The sequence below is a fragment of the Balaenoptera acutorostrata genome, chromosome 15, assembly GCF_949987535.1.
Source record: "Balaenoptera acutorostrata chromosome 15, mBalAcu1.1, whole genome shotgun sequence".
In the NCBI taxonomy this organism is placed as follows: Eukaryota; Metazoa; Chordata; class Mammalia; order Artiodactyla; family Balaenopteridae; genus Balaenoptera; species Balaenoptera acutorostrata.
Window position 1 is genome coordinate 5,812,123 of NC_080078.1, and position 19,222 is coordinate 5,831,344.

The 19,222-nt window shown below is 52.6% G+C and overlaps 1 protein-coding gene across 2 annotated transcripts; it reads right to left on the reverse strand.

Moving 5' to 3' along the window:
* Positions 1–863: 863 nt before the first annotated feature.
* Positions 864–17,787, reverse strand: TMEM130 (transmembrane protein 130). Of its 2 annotated transcripts, none has more exons than XM_057528363.1 (8): positions 17,474–17,787; positions 11,776–12,081; positions 10,097–10,256; positions 7,134–7,300; positions 6,292–6,376; positions 4,864–5,066; positions 2,760–2,872; positions 864–2,254 (listed from the first exon to the last, which is right to left on the reverse strand). In XM_057528363.1, the coding sequence occupies exons 1-8, from the start codon at positions 17,556–17,558 to the stop codon at positions 2,102–2,104; spliced, it is 1,272 nt and encodes a 423-aa protein (XP_057384346.1). In that variant the 5' UTR covers positions 17,559–17,787; the 3' UTR covers positions 864–2,101. The 2 variants fall into 2 exon arrangements, with proteins under 2 accessions (XP_057384346.1, XP_057384345.1); XM_057528362.1 differs by having other exon boundaries at positions 864–2,290.
* Positions 17,788–19,222: the final 1,435 nt, after the last annotated feature.

The following is a 19,222-nucleotide window of genomic DNA, read 5'->3' on the forward strand; positions in this document are numbered from 1 at the left end:
CAGCGGAAAGGTGTGTGTGGCAGTACCCACCCCACGTGCCAGCGATGCTGAAGTCCAGGAAAGTTCCCTAAATGACTTTGCTCATTGAAAGTGGGGCCTCCAGGGTGGCATAGCAGGGGTGGGGTCAGGGTCTATGCACACCTATGTCCAGCTCCTCAAATCTTGGGGCACACCCGCTGGGTGCTGGGTGCTGGGGGGCGACAGGAGAGCAGAGGCAATTAAGAAAAAATCCTGAACCTCTTATAGAAGAAAAAGAGCTCAGGAAGGGTGTAGACTCAGAGCTTTGCAACTCGAAGTGAGGTCCTGGGACCAGCAGCATCCGGAATCTTGTTAGAAATGCAGAATCCCAGGGCCCCTTCCAGACACCCTGCATGAAAATATGTCATTTAACAAGACCTCCAGTGATTCTCATCACGTCCAAGTTCAAGAAGCCCTGCTGGCGATGGGAGGTTCTCACACTTGATGCACCAGGACTGCCCCCTCCCCGGGAGCTGATTCACGTGTGGCATGGGGCCCAGGGATCTGCATTTCCAAGTTCCCAGGTGTGCCCTACATCCCCCTCTGATCAAGAGTCCACCCCAGAGTCTCAGACTTGGCTGCACATTGGAGTCACCTGGGGTGTCTGGACCCACTTCCGGGAGGCCCTCAGGAGCCAGATTGTCTGTGATGCAGCCTAAGAGGCAGTTTGAGAACCACTGGTCCAAACCACTGACCCAGACCTGAGGTCGTAGCCAGCGGCTCCGTCCAGTGCACTTGCCAGAGAACACGACGGGGACGTTCTGCTGCATCGAAGAAATGCTCTTGCTGCTTGCAAGGCCCAAACATCCATGCACGGAAAAGAAAGAGACTCTGGCCACCTGGCATATGCTTGGCTATACTCAGAGCACACAAGCTTTATTCAGCAATAATGGCAGTATTTCATGAGTATGAGCTGCACAACAGTGGGAATGCTGTTTTCAGCACAAAGTCTGAGAGCAAACGATTACAGCAACAAAGCTCAGCCCCCACGGCCCTGCCTCCCCTCCCCAGGCAGGCCCAGGTTGCTCCCTAATCCTGCACAGTTCTATGGGGGCCTAATCGTGGTCTCCCTCTGCACCCATAACACACTCTCTGCACATCCTCTGCCTCCCCCAGGCTGCTGGGCCAACAAAGAAAGAGGAGTGGGCTGGTCCTCCACCCCGGGTTCCATCCAGTCCTGCCTCTTCCTTCTCAAGGCCACCCTGGGAGCAGCTGGGGGGGGCAAGAACACTGTCCCCTTCCCCTCCAGGTACCCAAGTCCCCAAGTCCCCGTGGCTTGACTCTTCTTTTGCTGCAAAGCCTTTTCCTCAATGAAAGTTTAACATGGACTCAATAAAAGAAGGTGCTATTTATAAAGCACTTTGCACTCACAAAGCATTAGCCCTGCCCCCAGCCAACCCCCAGCAAGCAGAGAGGGAACAGGGTGTCCTTAGAAAGGGACCCAGTAGCCACAGGGACAGCACACAAAGGGAGGAGCCAGGCCCAGGAGCTGTCAGGGCCATGTGGGAAAGGTCAGATTTCATTTTAGTGCTGACTCAGGGTACATCCCAGCAACCAACTAATTGATACAGAGGAAATCATCTGAAATGTCTGTGTGACGTGTGTGCACGCTTGTCTCTGTATGTATGACCTTTTGTGATGTAGCCTTAAATTATCCATTTGTGACCTTCCTTCCAGCTCTCTGACCTGGGCAGGGCTGCCTGGGGGAGGGAACTGTGAACCCCAGATAGACAGCAAATGTGCCAATAGGGGAGGAGTGGACGGGGAGTTGCCAGGCACACCTAGGAGAGAACAAGGACCACGTCTGGTGTTGCAGTCCCACTTGGGGCCTCTTCAAAGGCAAGGAGTGGGACTGACTGAGAGGGGCTTACAACTGTATAGATGGATGGATGGATGGCTAGGGGGTGTGATGGAAGGGGGCTTGTGGAGGCAGCTGGACTGTACAAATGGATGGCCGTCCAGGGTGGACAGCCCTGCACACATGAACCCCTCCTGCTGGGCAGCGTGCACCACCCTGCTCCCCGCTGCCCGAAACTCCCAGTCAGCAGTCAGTTAACGCTGAAACCGGGTCGGGGGGTGGCGCTCACACTGTGTACGTTTTGACAGACTTGTAGAGGGGCGGCAGCAGCCCGTGGTTCTCGCGGACAACTTCCAGGTACTCGGATGGCGTCTCCAGCAAGAAGGGCCCACAGCACATCTGGCAGCAGCACCTGACCCCAGTGGGCGGCTCCGGGTTCTTGTCAGACATGGGGGAAAAGTCAAAATCAGCCACCTATGGTGAACAAAACCCCACTGGTCAATCACCCGCCCACCCACTGGGAGTCCCATTAGGTGGCCTTACGAGCTCAGCTGCCTGGCTAGGTGGCCTCAACGAGCTCAGCTGCCTGCTGGCAGCGTGCACAGAAACACCTTTCTGGATCCACACAGCGCTTCCCTGTGCCTTTGGCTTTTCTGCTCTCTGGGTCTTTCCTGCTTTCGGTTGCCCTCTCCCTTACCAGCTCATGGGCACGGCTGCCAGGCAAAGGGCGAGCATAGAAGGAGGTAAGTCACATTGGCAAGCAGCTGAATCATCACTTGGCCCCCATCTATGGATGCCTCTTGGGCACATCACCCCCAGCCTCAGGGCCTTGCTCTGACATCCAGACCACCTCCAGGCTCCCTGGTCTGGCCCCCCTGCCCTCTCCGCATATCCTCTCCTGTCAGGGCCCAGGAGTCCCGCCCCCACCCCACCAAGCACCCACCTCCACCATGTCCTTCTGATGAGCGGCATTCCGCAGGGTCATGTACATGATGAAGGCCAGCATCATGGTGATAAGTGTGGCACACGGGAAAGCAAAGACAGCAGGCTGGATGCCTGGGAGTGAGACAGGGTGAAGTCACGAGCCTGGGTAGTTGGTGCTGAATACTAGCCTTCAGGAGGAGATGACACAGGGGAGAGAACAAAGCCCACCAGAGCTTTTTTCCTCCTTGTGTTCATGCACCCCAACTAGGCAACACCAATAGGCAAATCCAGGATTTCACAAAAGCCAAGCTGGGGTATGTGAGGGTTTTAAAGTTTTGCTTGATAGTGACTTTCAAGGGGTGCAACTAAATTTCCCACCAGAGCGTGGGCTGGACTTATAGTGACTTGCTCCCAATGAGCAGCATAAGACAGAGTGGTGATGTACAACTTCCGAGCCTATGCCATGAAAGACCTAGCAGCTTCCTCCTTGGTCTCTCTTGGGTGACTTGCACTGGGGAAGGGAAGCCAAGTTGTGAGGACCCCCAAACAGCCCTGTGACCTCTGGCAGCTCTGGGCTTACTCCCTTATCCTGTTACCAAGAAGCAGCATGGCAGAGCAGAAAGAGCCCAGGGGGTCTTGGGTTCGAATCCTCGTTCTGACCAGTGACCTGATGGCAGTACTGACCCACAAGGCTGTCACGGGAATGCAACCAGGTGAGGCAGGTGCAAGGCAGGCGATCAGCAAGTGTGGGTTCCTTCTCACTCCTCCCCCACCCTCCTCCTGGTAGAGCCACCACCATATGCCATGAGGATCTGTCTCCCAAGACAAGGCGGCATTGATTACCTGTAGTGCTGTCTTTCTCTGCAGAATTCAGGGGGATCCCAGACACTCAGTGCCCAGGAGATATTGGGGGAGGTGGGGCCCAAGGCCACCGATGATGCCAACAGGTCACAGAGTCTGCCTGGCCCACAACATCAGCCGGGGCCAGGAGCGGAGAGTGGTGTCTGCTCAAGGTCTCAGAGGGACTAGAAGACTGGAGGGGGCAGTGACAGCACCTGGTGCACTTACAGGGCCAACCTTGGGGATGAGTGAGGCTGGCAGGGTGTCCCCTTTTGTTCTGTATGGCATGGAACCTGGCTGGGCATCTGAAAGACCATCCCTAGGGTTCTGGGATCCTACTTTCTCCTCTACGTAAGAAAGTTCTTTTCTGGGGTCACAGAACAGGCCCCCCCCCCCCCCCCGGAAATGAAAGGGTAGGACCTGATGCTGTCATCAGCCAATCCTGTGGCTGTAAGCCGGTGGCGGGACCTCATGATGTGTTTGGGAAAGGGTATTCCAGGGGCGATAGTTGGGCAGCCTTATGAACGAGAGAGACTGTACTGCACACTTTCTGAGCTGCTCACCCTCCCTGGGAGACTCACAACAGCCCTGTAAGTCCAGCACCGTCACCGTTGGAGATGCTTGTTTTAGTGGCAGCAACAGCGCCTGCATGGAGGTGATGGGGTGGCGGTGACAGCAGTGAAGGAGGGAGGGTTCGTGTTGGGGACAAGTGTGGCAGCGGTTAACGTATGGAGGGACACTGACCACTGTCAGTGGCGGTGGCAACAAGAGAGCTGAAGTTGGGGCAGCACAGTGTGGATGGTGTCGGTCCAAATGGTTGGCGCAGGGGCTGGTGGCAGGGGTGTTAACGGCAGTGCTGATGGTGGTAAGGGTGGTCGCAATGGCAGCGCCATCTCTGGCTCTTGAAGATGCTAGAACTGAACATGTCTGTAGCATGTGGTAATGGTGGCAGTGGTGCTGGGCAAGTTAGCTGGCAGTAGCTGAGCTGTCTGTTGTTACTGCTAGTGGTGTTGGTGTGGAGGGTGGTGGTGGCGGAGCTGAGGGGTTCTGGTAGTGGGGGCCAGAGCAGTTGTTGATGGCACTACAGAGTTTGGTGCTAGTGCCGTGGGTGGTCAGTCAGTGGTGTTGGTTGGGGACAGTAGGGTTATTGATGATGCTAGTGTTGCTGGGACTAGTTGTTGATGGCTGTCGGGGGAGCTGGCTGGTGGCAGCACACTGGCGGTGGTGGCAGGGTTGACTGGTTTTTGCTGCCTTTGTAGGAGCAGGGGCGAAGTGTCACTTACTGGAGGGCCACACCTGGATCTTGTGGTACTGATGCGTCTTGCTGATAATGTTCTCGGCCTGGATGCTGAAGCAGTAGTCCCCAGGATCCCTGAAGATGTGGGTCAGGTTGTAAGCCGTGCTGCCCACTGACACAGGGTGGCATTCCCCTTCCCCCAGCGGGAGGCACTCGGGCTTAAGACGCCAGCACACGTTCAGAGGGGGGCTGCAGGGAAATGGGGGCATTTTTTTAGCAATGGTTCAGCAAGGAGTGTGAGCATAGACTAAGTCCAAGAAAGCCCAGGCAGTCATGAACTTCAGTGTCCTTTCCAGGACAGAACACCCAGCTTCCCTGGCCTCCAGGGAACACAACGGTACATAAGAGATGGCTCGGGACTCCGAGGGGTTCAGTGAGGCAAACAGGGACGTGCACAGACTGCTGGAGGAGGCAGAATGAGTGCCTCAGTGACGCACTTGGTGCGCTGTGGAAGCACAGGGGACGGAGGAGCGTGTTCTTAACGAGGAAGTCAGGGACGGCTTCCTGGAGGAGGTGGCATTTGAGTAGGCCCTAAAAGGATAAGTCGGCTTTTGACAGGTTTGAAGGGGTGAGGGTATTCCAAGCTATCCACCTGCCACAGCACAGGCTCAGAATCTGGAAAATGCAGGTCCATATAAAGAATTCCAAGTGAGCATTCCTATCTCACACGACCTAGACCAGAGTAAAACACACACTCATGCCACTTCAATGATCAGGTCTACCAAGCACAAGTAGTTTCCCCCTCTGCTCTCTAAGTACTGAGCTCTTATCTCCAAAGCCCCCTGAAAGCTTCAGGAGCCACCTCCAGCCCCTTGGCTTGTCTTCCTCCTTCCTTGGCTGCTTTGCCCCCTCCCGGTCTAGCCTTATTTCCCACTGATGTGTCCCCTTGTCGGGGGATTGGGTGGGGTTGGTCTTCCCCACTAGAGTCCTTGGAGGGCTGGGCCCTGACCACTATTTTTCTGCAGCCCTGTCCATCCCAGTGGCCCCAGAGAGGGGCTCCCTTGTGGGGAGAACACACCCAGCATCTCCCCATCTCATCACTTACTACAAACTCAGCCTGATGGTGTTCTTGGCAGGAGGTGAGCCAGATCCTACCCAAGATGGCCTGCTTTCCAGGGGGCTGGAAAGCAGACCCAAGTCACATACGGAAGTCTTTTCACAGGAGTGGTCCCTCACCTGCCTTTGCCTTGATGCCCATGTTGCAGACAGCCCCAAAAGGCCAGTGCTCCCTCCGCTGGACCCTGAGAATGCAGCCATGCCCGTGACTCTCCCATGGCACAGTCAAGGGTGGCATCATCCCTCCGTGAGCTCCTTAACTTGGGGCCCCTCAGGGATGGAGCAAGGGCAGGAGCCTCTGAGGGGGAGGGTGGGCAGGACCACAGGTCATGCGCAGTGTGCTCTGGGCTTCACTCACCTCCCCAGGAAGTTCAAGGTCACTATCATCTTTTGGAAGGTCTGAATTAGGGTAGGCCCCAAGACCTGGATGCCTCGAAGGGTTTCTGAAAGGCAGAGAAGACCTCATTATATCTGGTGGCTGACGACAGCTGTATCAGGGCTCGCGGAGTCCCGAGGCTGTGTGACCACCACCCCGTCCTCCTCTTGGCCCTCCCCAAGGGCAGGTCACAGGTCACAGGTCACATCCAGGGCAAACCCGGGTCCCGCGTCCCTGTCAGCAGCAGGTACTGGAGCCAGCTTAGAGTGACGGAGCCGGAGGAAGCAAGCAGGGCCCTGGTGAGCAGGACCTAGGGCTGACTTAGGGTACCACCTCCTCCCCGCATCATCTGTGCCGTGTGCGGGGTGGGAGAAGCAGCACCCCATTAGCACAACCAAGAAATCTGCTGCAGCTGTCCCAGCACCCCCTCTTGCCAAAGCCAGGAGAGGCAGGTCTGGCTGTTCCCTCCCTGTGCAGCCGACTGAGGCTGTCCCAGCCCCGACAGGACGGTCCTTGACGGGAGGCAGATGTAGCCAGGAACGAGGAGTGATGAGGATTTACCAAATCACAGCAGTGTCTGGGCTTTGCCACCTGGTGGCCACCTGACCTCCTCCATGGCCTGCAGTGCCCCCTTGGAAGCGGGGAATGACAGACCCGCTCAGAGGGCTGCCAGGGGAGCAGAAGAGAGGCTGTGCATCCGAGCTCAGCCCAGTGCCCAGTTGGAGCCACTCTGATCTGCAAGTGACCCAGCCCTGGAAAGGAGTGGTACCCAGGGCTCCCTGATGGGCCAAACGCTCAACCCACACCAACCCCCAGAGACTCACCCTGCAGCTTCAGCGAGGCAGAGAAGTCACCCGTCTTCTGCAGAAAGCCCTTCCCGACGTCCGGTGTTACCTGCTCCCACTCCGCCACGACCTTGACCTTCACAGTGAAGGATCCAACGATGGAATAGTTATAATAGACCGTAGCGTCTTTGGTCACCATCTGGGTGCTATAAGGTGACAGGGAGGAGAGGACAGAAGTGACTCATGTGCCCTCTTAGAGTGGCTGTACAGTGACACATTCAGACCAATGCCTTGCAAGCAAAAACGTCATCCCAGCATCAGTCCCCAGAGCCAGCCAGGGCATGAGGTCAGCTGTACCTGGTAGAGTGGCTGCTGGTTGTCTTTGTATTTGTAAGTTACAGGTAGGAGAACTCCTGGCAACAGGTGCCTGTCACTTGCCAGGAAGTGCTCTGCACCCCGAGCCAGGAAACTGGGAAAGGCTGCGTGTTAGACAAGGACAATCGGGGGAGGGGAGAAGTATGAACTTTGGAGTTAAGACACACCTGGCTTTAAATCTCAGCTCCAGATTTCCTATCTACCTAACTCTAAGCCTTAACTTTTCTCATCTGAAAAACAGGAAGAGTCATACCTCCATCACAGGTTATGATATAACATATTAGTGTGTAACATCATGCTTTTTCCCTACAATTACCTGAATCACTTCAAAAGGAATTCTAGTAACAATAAAATATTTTTGTTGATTTGTTGATGCTCTTTATATATGAAGTTTATCAAACATTTACCTATTACATATCTTCCAAATATTTTCTCCCAGTTTAACCTTTATCTTTTGGTTTGATTTACTTCTTTCATTTCAAATTTTAAATCTGATGATGCCAAATTTAGCATTTTTTCCATTCTAGTTTCTGCCTTTTATTTACACAGATGCCTTCCCCACTGCCAAACTATCCAATCTCAGGGGATCATCTACATTCCAATCTAGTCCTGGTTCATTATGTTTACTATTTTAAATCTATCTGGAATAGCTTTTGTTAGGGATTAGATTATTTTTCTCCCAAACAGTTAACCAGCTACCCTAGTATCATTTATCAAACAATCTATCCTTATGCACTGGCTGGAAATAACATTGTTATTATACACTACATGTATATATAAACTTAGTGTTTTTTTCTGCTTTTTCTATTCTGTTCCATTGAGCTGCCTTTTCTTGCTGAAAATTATTTGTAGCTTTCTAAATACGTTTATGTATGTATTTCTAGCTCCTTTCCCGATCACCATTCATCATCATTCTGCTTTTCTGATCATTTCTCTTTCTTCTTACAATATTGAGAAATTCTCTCATCATTTTTCAAGTCTTTTTAAGGTTCTCAGTACAATCTGTGATTTTATTCACATAAATCCTACAATTTTAGGCTAAGTTTATTCTCTCCGTTTTTATAAATATTATGAAAGATTTTTTCGACTGCCATTATATGGAGAAGCTAAGAATCTTTGTTTTGTAACCAGCCACATTACTAAAATCTTTTTAGTTCTAAGATTTTTCAGTTGAGTCTTTTGTGTTTTCCAGGTAAACAGTACTGTCATCTGTGTACAATGACTTTTGTCTCCTCCTTTACAACATTTATATTTCATTTCTTTTTCTTATTTTATTTCATCACCTAGTCAAAAATGTTCAATTGCAATAGAAATCGTGAATAGGGAATTCCCTGGTGGTCCAGTGGTTGGGACTCCGCGTTTTCACTGCCAAGGGCCTGGGTTCAATCCCTGATCAGGGAACTAAGATCCTGCAGGCTGCAGCGCAGCCAAAGAAAAAAAAAAGGAGAAAGAAATAGTGAATATAACTTTCTTTAACGTGAAAATAAATGCCCCTAATAAATATGGAGGCTGTCCCCTGGTTTGAGACAAATATTCTTTACGTTATAAAACCATATATATACATATATATATAAGCGTATATGTATATTTGTATACAAGTATGTATATATGTATGTATATACATTATGTGTATATGTGACGTATATGTATATATGTATGTGCACATATGTGTAAAACTGTGTATTTATACACAAAATTTAGATGAACTGTAAAATCTTTGTCATGTTCCAAAAATTATTCTTATTGGGATTTTTATTGGGTTTGCATTAAACTTAAAGAATAACTGGGGGGAAACGGACATCTTTACAATACTAAGACTCACCATCCCGGACATGGTGTACATACCCATTTACTCAAATCTTTTCTACTTCTGCGGGTGGGAGAGGGATGGATTGGGAGTTTGGGATTAGCAGATGCAAACTATTATATATAGAATGGATAAACAACAAGGTCCTACTGTATAGCACAGGGAACTATATTCAGTATCCTGTGATAAACCATAATGGAAAAGAATATGAAAAAGAATATATATATATATATATGTACGTAGCTGAATCACTTTGCTGTACAGCAGAAATTAACACAACATTGTAAATTAACTATACTTCAATGAAACAAATTAAAAAAAAACAAATCTTTGCTACTTCTCAGTAGCTCTGTAGTTTTCTTCACACAGGATCTTGCCCATTTCCAGATATGCCTGACTGACCCCCACTTCCCGACCTGCCTCCCCCAATTGGCTTGCCTGGAGAGGAGGTGTAAGGAGAATGAAGCTGGAACACCTGAATTCTACCATGTGAGTATAACAGCGTGTGTCATTGGCTGGCCAGGTCCCTCCAGAGTCAAACAGAGAAAAATCCTGTCTACCTTGACCTGCCTTAAAGGGCTGTTTTGGGCACCAATGACCCCTCTACTAGGTTGCCGGCACCTTGAAGGCAGGTCCCATGACTGGCTCACACTGGTCCCCGTGGACCCCGAGCTTGGCACAGAGCAGGAGTACAAGGCATGTTTGGAGTGAAAGAGAGTGAGCAGGTGAAGATGGGAGAGTACAGGGCACTCCGCCTGGGACGACAGGGCCACCAGCCATGAGCCAAGACTTTGGGGCATCAAGGGGGGTAAGGACATACCCGTCTCCGAAGTCCCAGCTGTAGAGAAACGAGGCGGTCTTGAAGAAGTTGCTGGGGTCGTGGAGGAGGAAGGAAACTTTAAGGACTGTCTTGGTGAGGTAGGAGCTGGGCCAGGGCAGGGAGGTGTTCTGGGTGACAACGAGGTTCCCCACGAGGAACTCTGGGACAGAGACCACGGGAGGGTGAGTCCACTGAAGTGGAGGAGGGCAGAGCCACGTGCCAGTTGGCAGGGCAGCCTCTCCCCCACCCGACCTCCTGGCTGTCACAGCCAGGTGGTGGCAAGAGGGGACCCTGCAGGTCACCGAACACAGAGGCATATGTCCCCTCCGTGGACGCTGGTGAAGACTCACTTCATGTGTTACATGCATAGCTCTGCTCCTGCACCCCTTTCACCAGGACCCTGAACTTTCTGGCACAAAAGATGCCCAGGACCAGAAGGAAATGCACAGGCTTTGAAAGCAACTCTTGGGAAATATTTCAAAGTATTAGATGAGCCTAGAAAAAAGGAGCAGTTCTACTGACCGCAGGTCCACAGCCCACGTGCTGGGCTGGGTGTTCTACTGACCGCAGGTCCACACCCCACGTGCGGGGCTGGGTATTCTACTGACCGCAGGTCCACACCCCACGTGCGGGGCTGGGTGTTCTACTGACCGCAGGTCCACACCCCACGTGCTGGGCTGGGTGTTCTACTGACCGCAGGTCCACACCCCACGTGCTGGGCTGGGTGTTCTACTGACCGCAGGTCCACACCCCATGTGCGGGGCTGGGTGAGGAACACCATTCCGTGCTGCCTCCTCTAAAAAAAAAAAAATTAAAAGCTGATTCTTTAAGCAGAAAGTGAGGTGTGCTCAGTAAAGCTCATTTGGAAATTGCTGAAAAGTGGAATGAAAAGAAAAGAAACTGCCTATCACGCAAACACAAGCATTGTTGATGTTTTGAAGAACTGCAAAGTATACGTGTGTACATATTTAAGGTATACACATGTTAAACACAGTTGATCAAATTGGTTATAGAATTTTGTTTTGATTTTTAAAATTTTACAACCATGAGTACTCCCCCCAGGCTACAACAAACTCTTTGTAAAGGTCATTATTATTCATTATACAAATTATATCAGTATACTTAACCAGTCCCCTTATGGTTGCATACTTAGCTTGTTTCTATTTTCTTCTGTTATTATAAAAACTGTGATGAACATCTTCGTGCATAAACCATTACCCAAATGGAGGTTTATTTCCTGAAGGTAAGTTCTTTAATAGACTGTAAACTCCAAGAAAGCAGGGACTTCTTGCAAAGAGAGAGAAGGGAGGGGAGGGAGGGAGGGAGGAGGAGGGGGAGAGAGAGAGAGAAAGAGAGAAGGAGAGAGGGAGAGAGAGTGAGAGAGAAGGAGAAAGAACAGGCCAAAGACTAAAATAATTTATAACCATTGATACATATGTATCAGCTGCTCTCCAAAGGGTTGTATTAATTTACACCCGAGTAGCAATATGTTCTTTAAGTGTCCATTTCAGCACAGCCCTGCCAGCAGTGCATATTACCGTTTTCTGATCCTTTGTTAACTCAACTGACAGCCGCCGAGGAGCCATGGGTCTCGTCTGCATTTATGCGATCACCAGCCAGGCTGGATGTTTGCTCTGCCCCGAGAGTCTGAAGACAGATCAAGCAGGAAAGGTCCTCACCTGTGATGGGGAGGACGCGGCGACGCCTGGCCACAGGCAGGCACATCCCGCAGTCGGCGGCGGTGACCCAGACGGAGACCGGGAAGTCCCCGGGCACGTTCCCCACGACGCGGATGGCGGAGCTGAAAGCCTCATCTGTCTTCCCCGTGAGCAGCAGTGGGGTGTGAATCCAGCGGAAGCGGTAAAGGCGGGTGCTGGCGGGCAGGACCAGGCTGCCATTGTCATCGGCCACCAGGCTGGCCGTGATGGTCACCTCTGCCCCCGTGGTGGCGGGGCCATCGGTGGTGAGGCGAAGTGCATACAGGCCTAGGAACCCAGAAGCAAAGGCCGCGTTTCACGAAGGGGCGTGGCCAGGAAACCCACCGCCACCCTCTGGGCCGGCTTCTGTGAGTCTCTTTTACAGGTGGAGAAATTGGGGCCCAGGCAGGTCAAGTGACCCGCCCAAGGGTCACACGGTTAGTTCATTGCCCAGCTGGGATTCAAACCCAGGCCCAACTGACTCCAAATCCCACGCCCTTTCCCGTGTCTCCAGTTTGTTTTATTTTTTCATGCCAGCCAAGCAGGGCCATACAGAGCATGTGTATGCTGACCTGGCCCGGCTTCTTAGCTGTGAAAATGACGGCCAGTGCATGTCACAGGAGGAACCACCGCAGCTGATGCCAAGAAATGCCCCCCATCGCCCACTCTTTTGGACTAACCTTTACATGTGAAACAAAATTCCAGTTGGAAACACAAAGCTGAGTCTGGACCCCGTTAAGGCCTAATACCTTGATGGTGGTAGGCCAGCCTTGGGAGGAAGGGCCATTGTGATCCAAGCCAAGCCCCCTTCTCTTTGGTCTCAGTTTGTAAATCTGTAAAGTGAGAGCTTCTAGATCTGAGCTGTCCAATATGGTAGCCACTAGCCACGTGTGGCTCCTTGAGCATCAATTAAAGTGAAACAAACTTAAAATTCACTTTCTCGGTTGCACTGGCGCATTTCAAGGTCCAGCCACGTGTAGCCAAGGGTCACCATAGTGGACACTGTGGATACAGATCTTCATTATCACAGAAAGTTCCACTGGACTACACTGCTCTAGGGAACCTCCAGGATTCCTGCAGGGGCCAACGCTGGAGCTTTGTGATTCCAGCTGGGTCAACTCCTTGGGGAACCTGAGCTGAAATACTGGGGATGCAGCTCTTACAGGGAACCCAGGAATTAGTTTTCTAGGTTGCAAGCGGAGAATAGGGCCTGGAGCACGTGGAATGGAGACCAAATAAGAGGCCTTTTAAATAACACTCCTCATCTGACCAACACATTGAAGGTAAGACTAATTGTAATCTGAAAATAGAGAAAGGTATAAAATTAAAAAAAAAATTTTTTTAATAATTAGTAACAACCACTTACTATATTGGGGCATTTCCTACTATTCTTTTAAATGATGCTTACTCTGAGATTATATATTCCATTGCTGTTGCTGTTTTTTCAATTCTGTATCATAGGCATTTTCCTAAGTCATTATTCTTCACCTGCTTTAGATAGCAGCAGATTTTATCATACTCACAAGGTAAGATTTTAAAAATGAGATTTGTTTCCATCGTAAAAGTAATACATATGCATAAAGAATATTAGAAGTGTCCTATTACCCTACCCCCCCCCCCCCACAAAGACAACAGCTGCTATCATATTGCTGTCCTCCAGCTCTTTTTCATGCATGGAAGTTTTAAATTCAGTCAGAATCAGCCTCTGCACACAATTTTGAATTACTTTATTTCTACCTGACAACACATCAAAAGGATGTCTGCAGTGGCACTAATGTGAACTTCAGTATTTGCATGATAATCCCTCAAGCAGGTATATCTTAATTCCCAGAACCCTTCACTCTTGTCAATAGCACTACTGCACGTCTTGGTAACTATTTTCCTGTGATTTGTAATTTTCTTTTTCAGGTGAGACTTCTGAAGGGCCTGAGGTTAGAGAATGTCTAACAGTGCACACCTGGGCAGGAGAGGTGATGCAGAAGGAAGGGAGGAGGGCCCACAAGCCCCCCTCTGCTCATTTCACTCCCTCCCACCCCACTTCCCGGCAACATACACCCCCTCCCTTGGCTTCCAGCACCTCCTAAATGCTGATGGAACCCAGTAACACAGACTTCATTTCTACTGAGCAATAATACAGTGGCTACTAACCACATGTAATTAAATTTAAATTAATCATAATTAATCACTTCAATGTATAATACTAACATTCCAGTCCTTCCATTGCACTAGAGCCACATTTCAAGTGCTCAATAGCCATAGCTCTCCCGGATAGCACCGATATAGATCACTTCCTTCATCATCTAAAATTCTGTTGGCCAGTGGTGCTATAGACCCCCAGGATTTCTCCCCTCCCAAACCTACCATTCTCTTCACCTATCATTCTCTGTCGGGTCAGAGGACCAGCTGTCCCAAGAATCAATCCCGGGGCCTCTGCCACTCTAATTCTCCCTCTCCATTACTACCAGCATTGCTTAAGGTAGCATTCAGCCCCATCCGGATGGATTACCGATACAACCTGAATGTGACCCATGGCCTCCAGTCCTGCCCTACTTTCAGCCACCCCAACAGGCAGCTTCCTGCACGGTTAATCTGATCATGGGCCAGCCTTGGGGTGGAGGGAGACCACATTCACATCTTAGCACATCCATGCTGTAGCTTTAACCCTTTAACGCCTGCAGTTCCCCCCAACATGCTCTGTCCTTCCTAGCCTCAGGGCCTTTGCACACACTGTCCCCACTGCTCTTCTTCACCTATCTGTCTGTGGATATAACCTCTTCCAGGAAGCCCTCCCTAACACCCCCCCCCCACCCCGCCTCCTCGGCACTCTCCCAACAGCCTACGCACACAGTTGTCACAACCCTGGGTTGGGATAAAGGTTTTCTCATCTCCTCCACTGCACTGCAAGCTCCTTGAGGGCAGGGCAGGGGTCATCCCCATCTCCCCCAAGCCTAGCCAGGTGCTTGGCACATAGTAGGGGTTCAACACTGTGCTGTGGAGGGGCACCTGGAGAGAAGGGTGTGGCAGAGGGACCAGGCCACATGGCACTGCCCCAGGAAACTCTTCACCCAAGTGCTATGGACCGAGCCCCAACCCACAGCTGCTGGGGGCACCCAGAAGTACAGGATGTGCTCCCTGCTCTTCGGGGGCTCACGAGAGACCTGCTGGACTCAGCAAAACCGGGAGGTGAGCGAGTGTGTCCTCAGCTGCACCCCATTTGCCTTGCAGCGATGTTGCCCGCCCCCACTGGGGACTCTGGCTCCAGCCTTTCCGCTCACCCACGTTACACATTCCCTGTTCTGAATCCCTTTCCTTGGGGCCATATTTTGGATTATAAAGTCATTTGGGCTAGCATTGCAAAAGGGACCTGCAGCACCTTAATCCCAAAGAGAGAATTCCAGACACAGAAGTTTCTCCAAGAAAACACAGTGTGTATTTTACATTGAAGGACCCGAGTCCCCAGAGGTCCCCAGGGACTAATGCTACTGCCTGGGACCACACAGCAATCTGCATTGCCCTAGGATGAGTCCCGCTGGCTGGGAGGCAGCATTTGGCCAGGCTGCTGCAGAAAGAGGTGCTTAGAGGAGAGGCCATCTCCTCCCTTCCCCCTCTTGCTCCTGCCCACACCCCCCAGGAGAGGAGCGTGGGCCAGAGTGAGGCTGGCAGGTGGCAGGGACATTCAGCTGCATGCTAATGGCCATCCAGCATCTGCAGCAAGACAGGCGCATGTCAGCACGACGCAGATCCGTTGCCAGGGGAACAGAATCAGGAGTGCAGCCAGCTCAGCCAGGAGGCGGGATGGGGTGGGGGGGGAGGGGCTGTGGCTACACGTTGCAGCAGACACTGGCCCAGCTCCTGGGAGCGCCCCCCCATCCCGACCTGTCCACACGCCAGAGGCTCCAAGGGCACTTTTCTCAGGCTTGTTTTTAAAAAGCAGGTATTTCACAGCCCCCGGCTGATGCTGCCCCTCGTCCTCAGGGCCTAGAAAGCGTCCAGAACATCCAGGCTGAAATGGACAGGGAAGGCTTTGCCACCTGTGGCTGAAGGAACCAAGCCCAGGTTTGGTTACCTACCCATGCAAATCCATCTTTCCAAGTTTGGGAGCCCAGATGACATGGCCTTGGAGTACAGAACAGCCCAGTCAGGGGCTTACGGGTGCCACAGGTGCCCCAGTGACCACACAGGTGCCCCAGTGACCCAGAGCTGAAAGGGCCAAAGCAAAAAGTGAAGTGACAGCAGCCACAAAGCTTGACCCGTGGAAGAACTCCCAGGGCTTCCACCTGGAGCATGCGTATTCTCCCTGACCACACAGCCTGTAGGGCCCCAGAACAGTCTAGAAAAGGGCTACATCAGCCTTTTCTCACTGCACATGTACACAGCCCAAAACACTTCCCAAGATACCTCTGAAGTCTGGACAACACAACCTGGAATTAATGAACGGTCCAGGACACGGACTTCTGACTTCAACCCCTGGTGTAGGAAGCATGTCGTGCAGGCTGACCCAGACCTGGGAAGGGTGGAAAGGGCTTCTGAATCTCTCTTTTTCTCCTGTGGGTTTTCCCCAACCCCATTCCCAGCTATTTGGACTGTATCATGGGTGCAATAGGCCAGGCTGGGAACCACACATGACTTCCAAAGAACTAACCCTCCCCACCTTTTTTTTTTTTGGCAATTTAGGCCGCGTTGATAATTTCTGGACATATGTAAACCTAATGGACAGGAGACCCCATTTCCAGGGGCAAGCAGATGCTCCTGACCAAGCCAATTCCCACAAAATTCCCTTAATTCATTCTTAAGATGCAGGTTTTTTATTTTACCTTGTGGCTTTTATTTCACAAGTTTGCGTTAGATCTCTTCTTCTGTCTACCATTCTTTTAAGGTGGAGGGGGGGTAATGAAAATATTGGATAATACTTAACACCCACCCAATAGCTGCCCACGTCCCAACTGTCCCCTTAAAACTCTCCACCCTGGGTCCTTTTTTGTCGCCAAAATGGGGCGGAAAAGTGGGCGTTGGCCTTCGGGCGGTGAGGAGGTGGGGATGTTAGAAGCACGACCCGGGGGACACCGGGTAGGACCCAGCGGAACCAGCTCCGGGTCCATTTTGGAAATCATTCCCCGAGAGGAAATGGCAGACCGGCCTCCTGGGCGCTAAAATCGCATACTCCCCGAAGTCAACACAAGCAGGGTAGAAAGCCTCTCTGGATAAGGCCACATTTTAAGGCAAAAACGCTGCTCTGCGGGCAACCTGGCCGCGCTCCCTGGGGGCTGTGGCGAGACGACCGACCCCGAGCATTCCCAGACTCCCCTCAGCGTCCTCCCCCACCTCCAGCGGCTGCGAGGTTTCCAAACATCGGGATGGATGCGCCGGCCACCGGGCGGTCCCTAGGGCAAGGCCGATCTGGAGGTGGCAGCGGGAACGAGGGCGCGGGGAGCCCCCTCAAGTGCCGGTGACTTCAGGGGAGAGGGGGGAAGGGACAGAGGAGAGGGCCGCGCGGCACCCGGCAGGCCGTGCTCCCCTCCGCAGCTCGCGGCCTCCGGGGAGGAGGGAGGTGCGCGCAGGGCGCACGGCGCCACCTCCGCAGCCCCGGCTCCCGGCGAGGCCGCCCGCCCGGGACCGCCCCGAGGCCCCGGGCGCGCTGCGGCTCGGGGAGGGCGAGCGGCCGGCTCGCGCAGCGCCTTACCTGCAGCCACCCTAGCCGGGGCCAAGGGCAGGAGGCAGGCCAGCCAGAGGATGCGGCCGAGGCGCGGCCAGAGGGCCGGGGCCATGGCGGCGCTGGGAGCGGCTGGAGCGCGGACGGGACGCGGCTCGATTCGGCTGCGGCGGCTGCACCTCGTGGGGCGCGCGGCACGGGCTGTGCGGGGAGGTGCGGGCGCGGCGCCGGCTCGTCCTCGCCTCGGATCGCCGTGTCTCTGCGCGCCGCCGCCGGCCACAGCCCGCCGCGCCGACCCCGACCCACGTCAGGCGCGCCGCGCCCCCTCCCCGCACCCTCCCTCACTCCGCCGCACGCCGCCTCTCCCCACGATCCTCCCCTCTCCTCCCCGGTCTCCGCTTCTCCAATCTGCTCCCCCTCCCTCCCTCCACTCGCCGCGCCCCTCCTCTCCCCTCGACCCCTCCCTTCCCCTCCCCTGTCCCCGTTCCTCCAGTCTGCGCCCCCTCCCCTCCCTGCGTCTGTGCCCGCGCCCGCCGGCTCTGACTCAGCGTCCCTAGAGGAGCGCGCACCGCTGTGAAGCCCCGAGCAGGCCCCTTTGGGCTCTTTCTCCAGGTGGCTTCTCCCCTCATGATGCACACGGCTTGGAGATGCGGCTCTTCATTCAAGAAAAGTGTAGCACCTACTGTGTGCAAGGCGCTGGGCAGTGGGCCTAGGTACGTCTCGTGTCCCTCCGGAGAGAAGGGCTTGGGTGCAGGTGCCCAGGTGCAGGCGCTGGGACTGATGCCATTCCTCAGTTTACCCTCTCTGCACCTGCTGTAAAATGGGGCTTGTGCTCATACCTGGGCCCACAGCGACAACGCTGTCACTGAGGGCCTTGGGACACTCAGACAACCAAGATAAGGAGTGACCAGGCTGCTCCTTGGACACTCCCTGGCCTCAGCAGGCGCTTCCGTCTGCCATAACGGAACAGAGCGTGTCTTTTCTCCTGGAAGGTGGCCGGCCTGGCTGACCTTAAAGACTGGACACCGGCAGCCTGGATCCTGGTCCCAGCTCTGCCTCTACTTTATCCTTGGCAAGGGAACCCACCCAGAGGGGGTGTTGGATGGCTCCTCTCGCCGGGCTGGCACTGATGGGACCACAATTGCAGGACGGGCTGCATGGGAGTGAAGGAACTTCTGGGACAGCTGTGGGGTCCCCTGAGAACGGGCCCCACTGGCCCCATTGCCATCTCACTGTGATGGAGGGGGGAACAGATTTGAGTGAGTCCCCTTAGGAAAGTTAAAAGTGCTAGCCACTCCCTGGTGGCATCAGTCACCATTGTGGGGACACATACCAGGCCTAGGAACCAGGAGACTTTGGATTCTGAGAGTTGTGTGACCTTGAGAAAGTCACATAACTCTCCTGGTGCCTCAGTTCACTTTTCTTTAAAATAATAATAATGCCCCATGAGACCGTGGTAAGGATGAAATGACGTGACACATAGAACAGTGCTTGGACATAGTAAGTACTCAATCAGTGTTGGCTGTCATCATTAGAATTGCTTAAGGACTTGGGAGAGTTTCACTTGTCCATCAGGAATTGAGAAGAAAATTGTGCTTGAGAAGAAAATAGTATATTAAGATTATAAATTGAGTTTCAAATATTTGACTATTTCACGTTATTCAAAGGTCTGGTTGTTAGTGGTTTTTGTAATGTACTAAATGCATAAATAGAATAATAACATTTATACATCTTTTTCATGTGTAACATTATTACATTGAATAACTATACAGTAGCCAT

Coding starts and splice junctions, on each gene's coding strand:
- TMEM130 (XM_057528362.1), bottom strand. CDS start 17,558: ATGGCCCCGGCCCTCTGGCCGCGCCTCGGCCGCATCCTCTGGCTGGCC. Junction 6,377..7,133: donor TGCCTCGCTGAAGCTGCAGG/GTGAGTCTCTGG, acceptor TCTGCCTTTCAG/AAACCCTTCGAGGCATCCAG. Junction 2,291..2,759: donor ATCAGAAGGACATGGTGGAG/GTGGGTGCTTGG, acceptor TGTTCACCATAG/GTGGCTGATTTTGACTTTTC.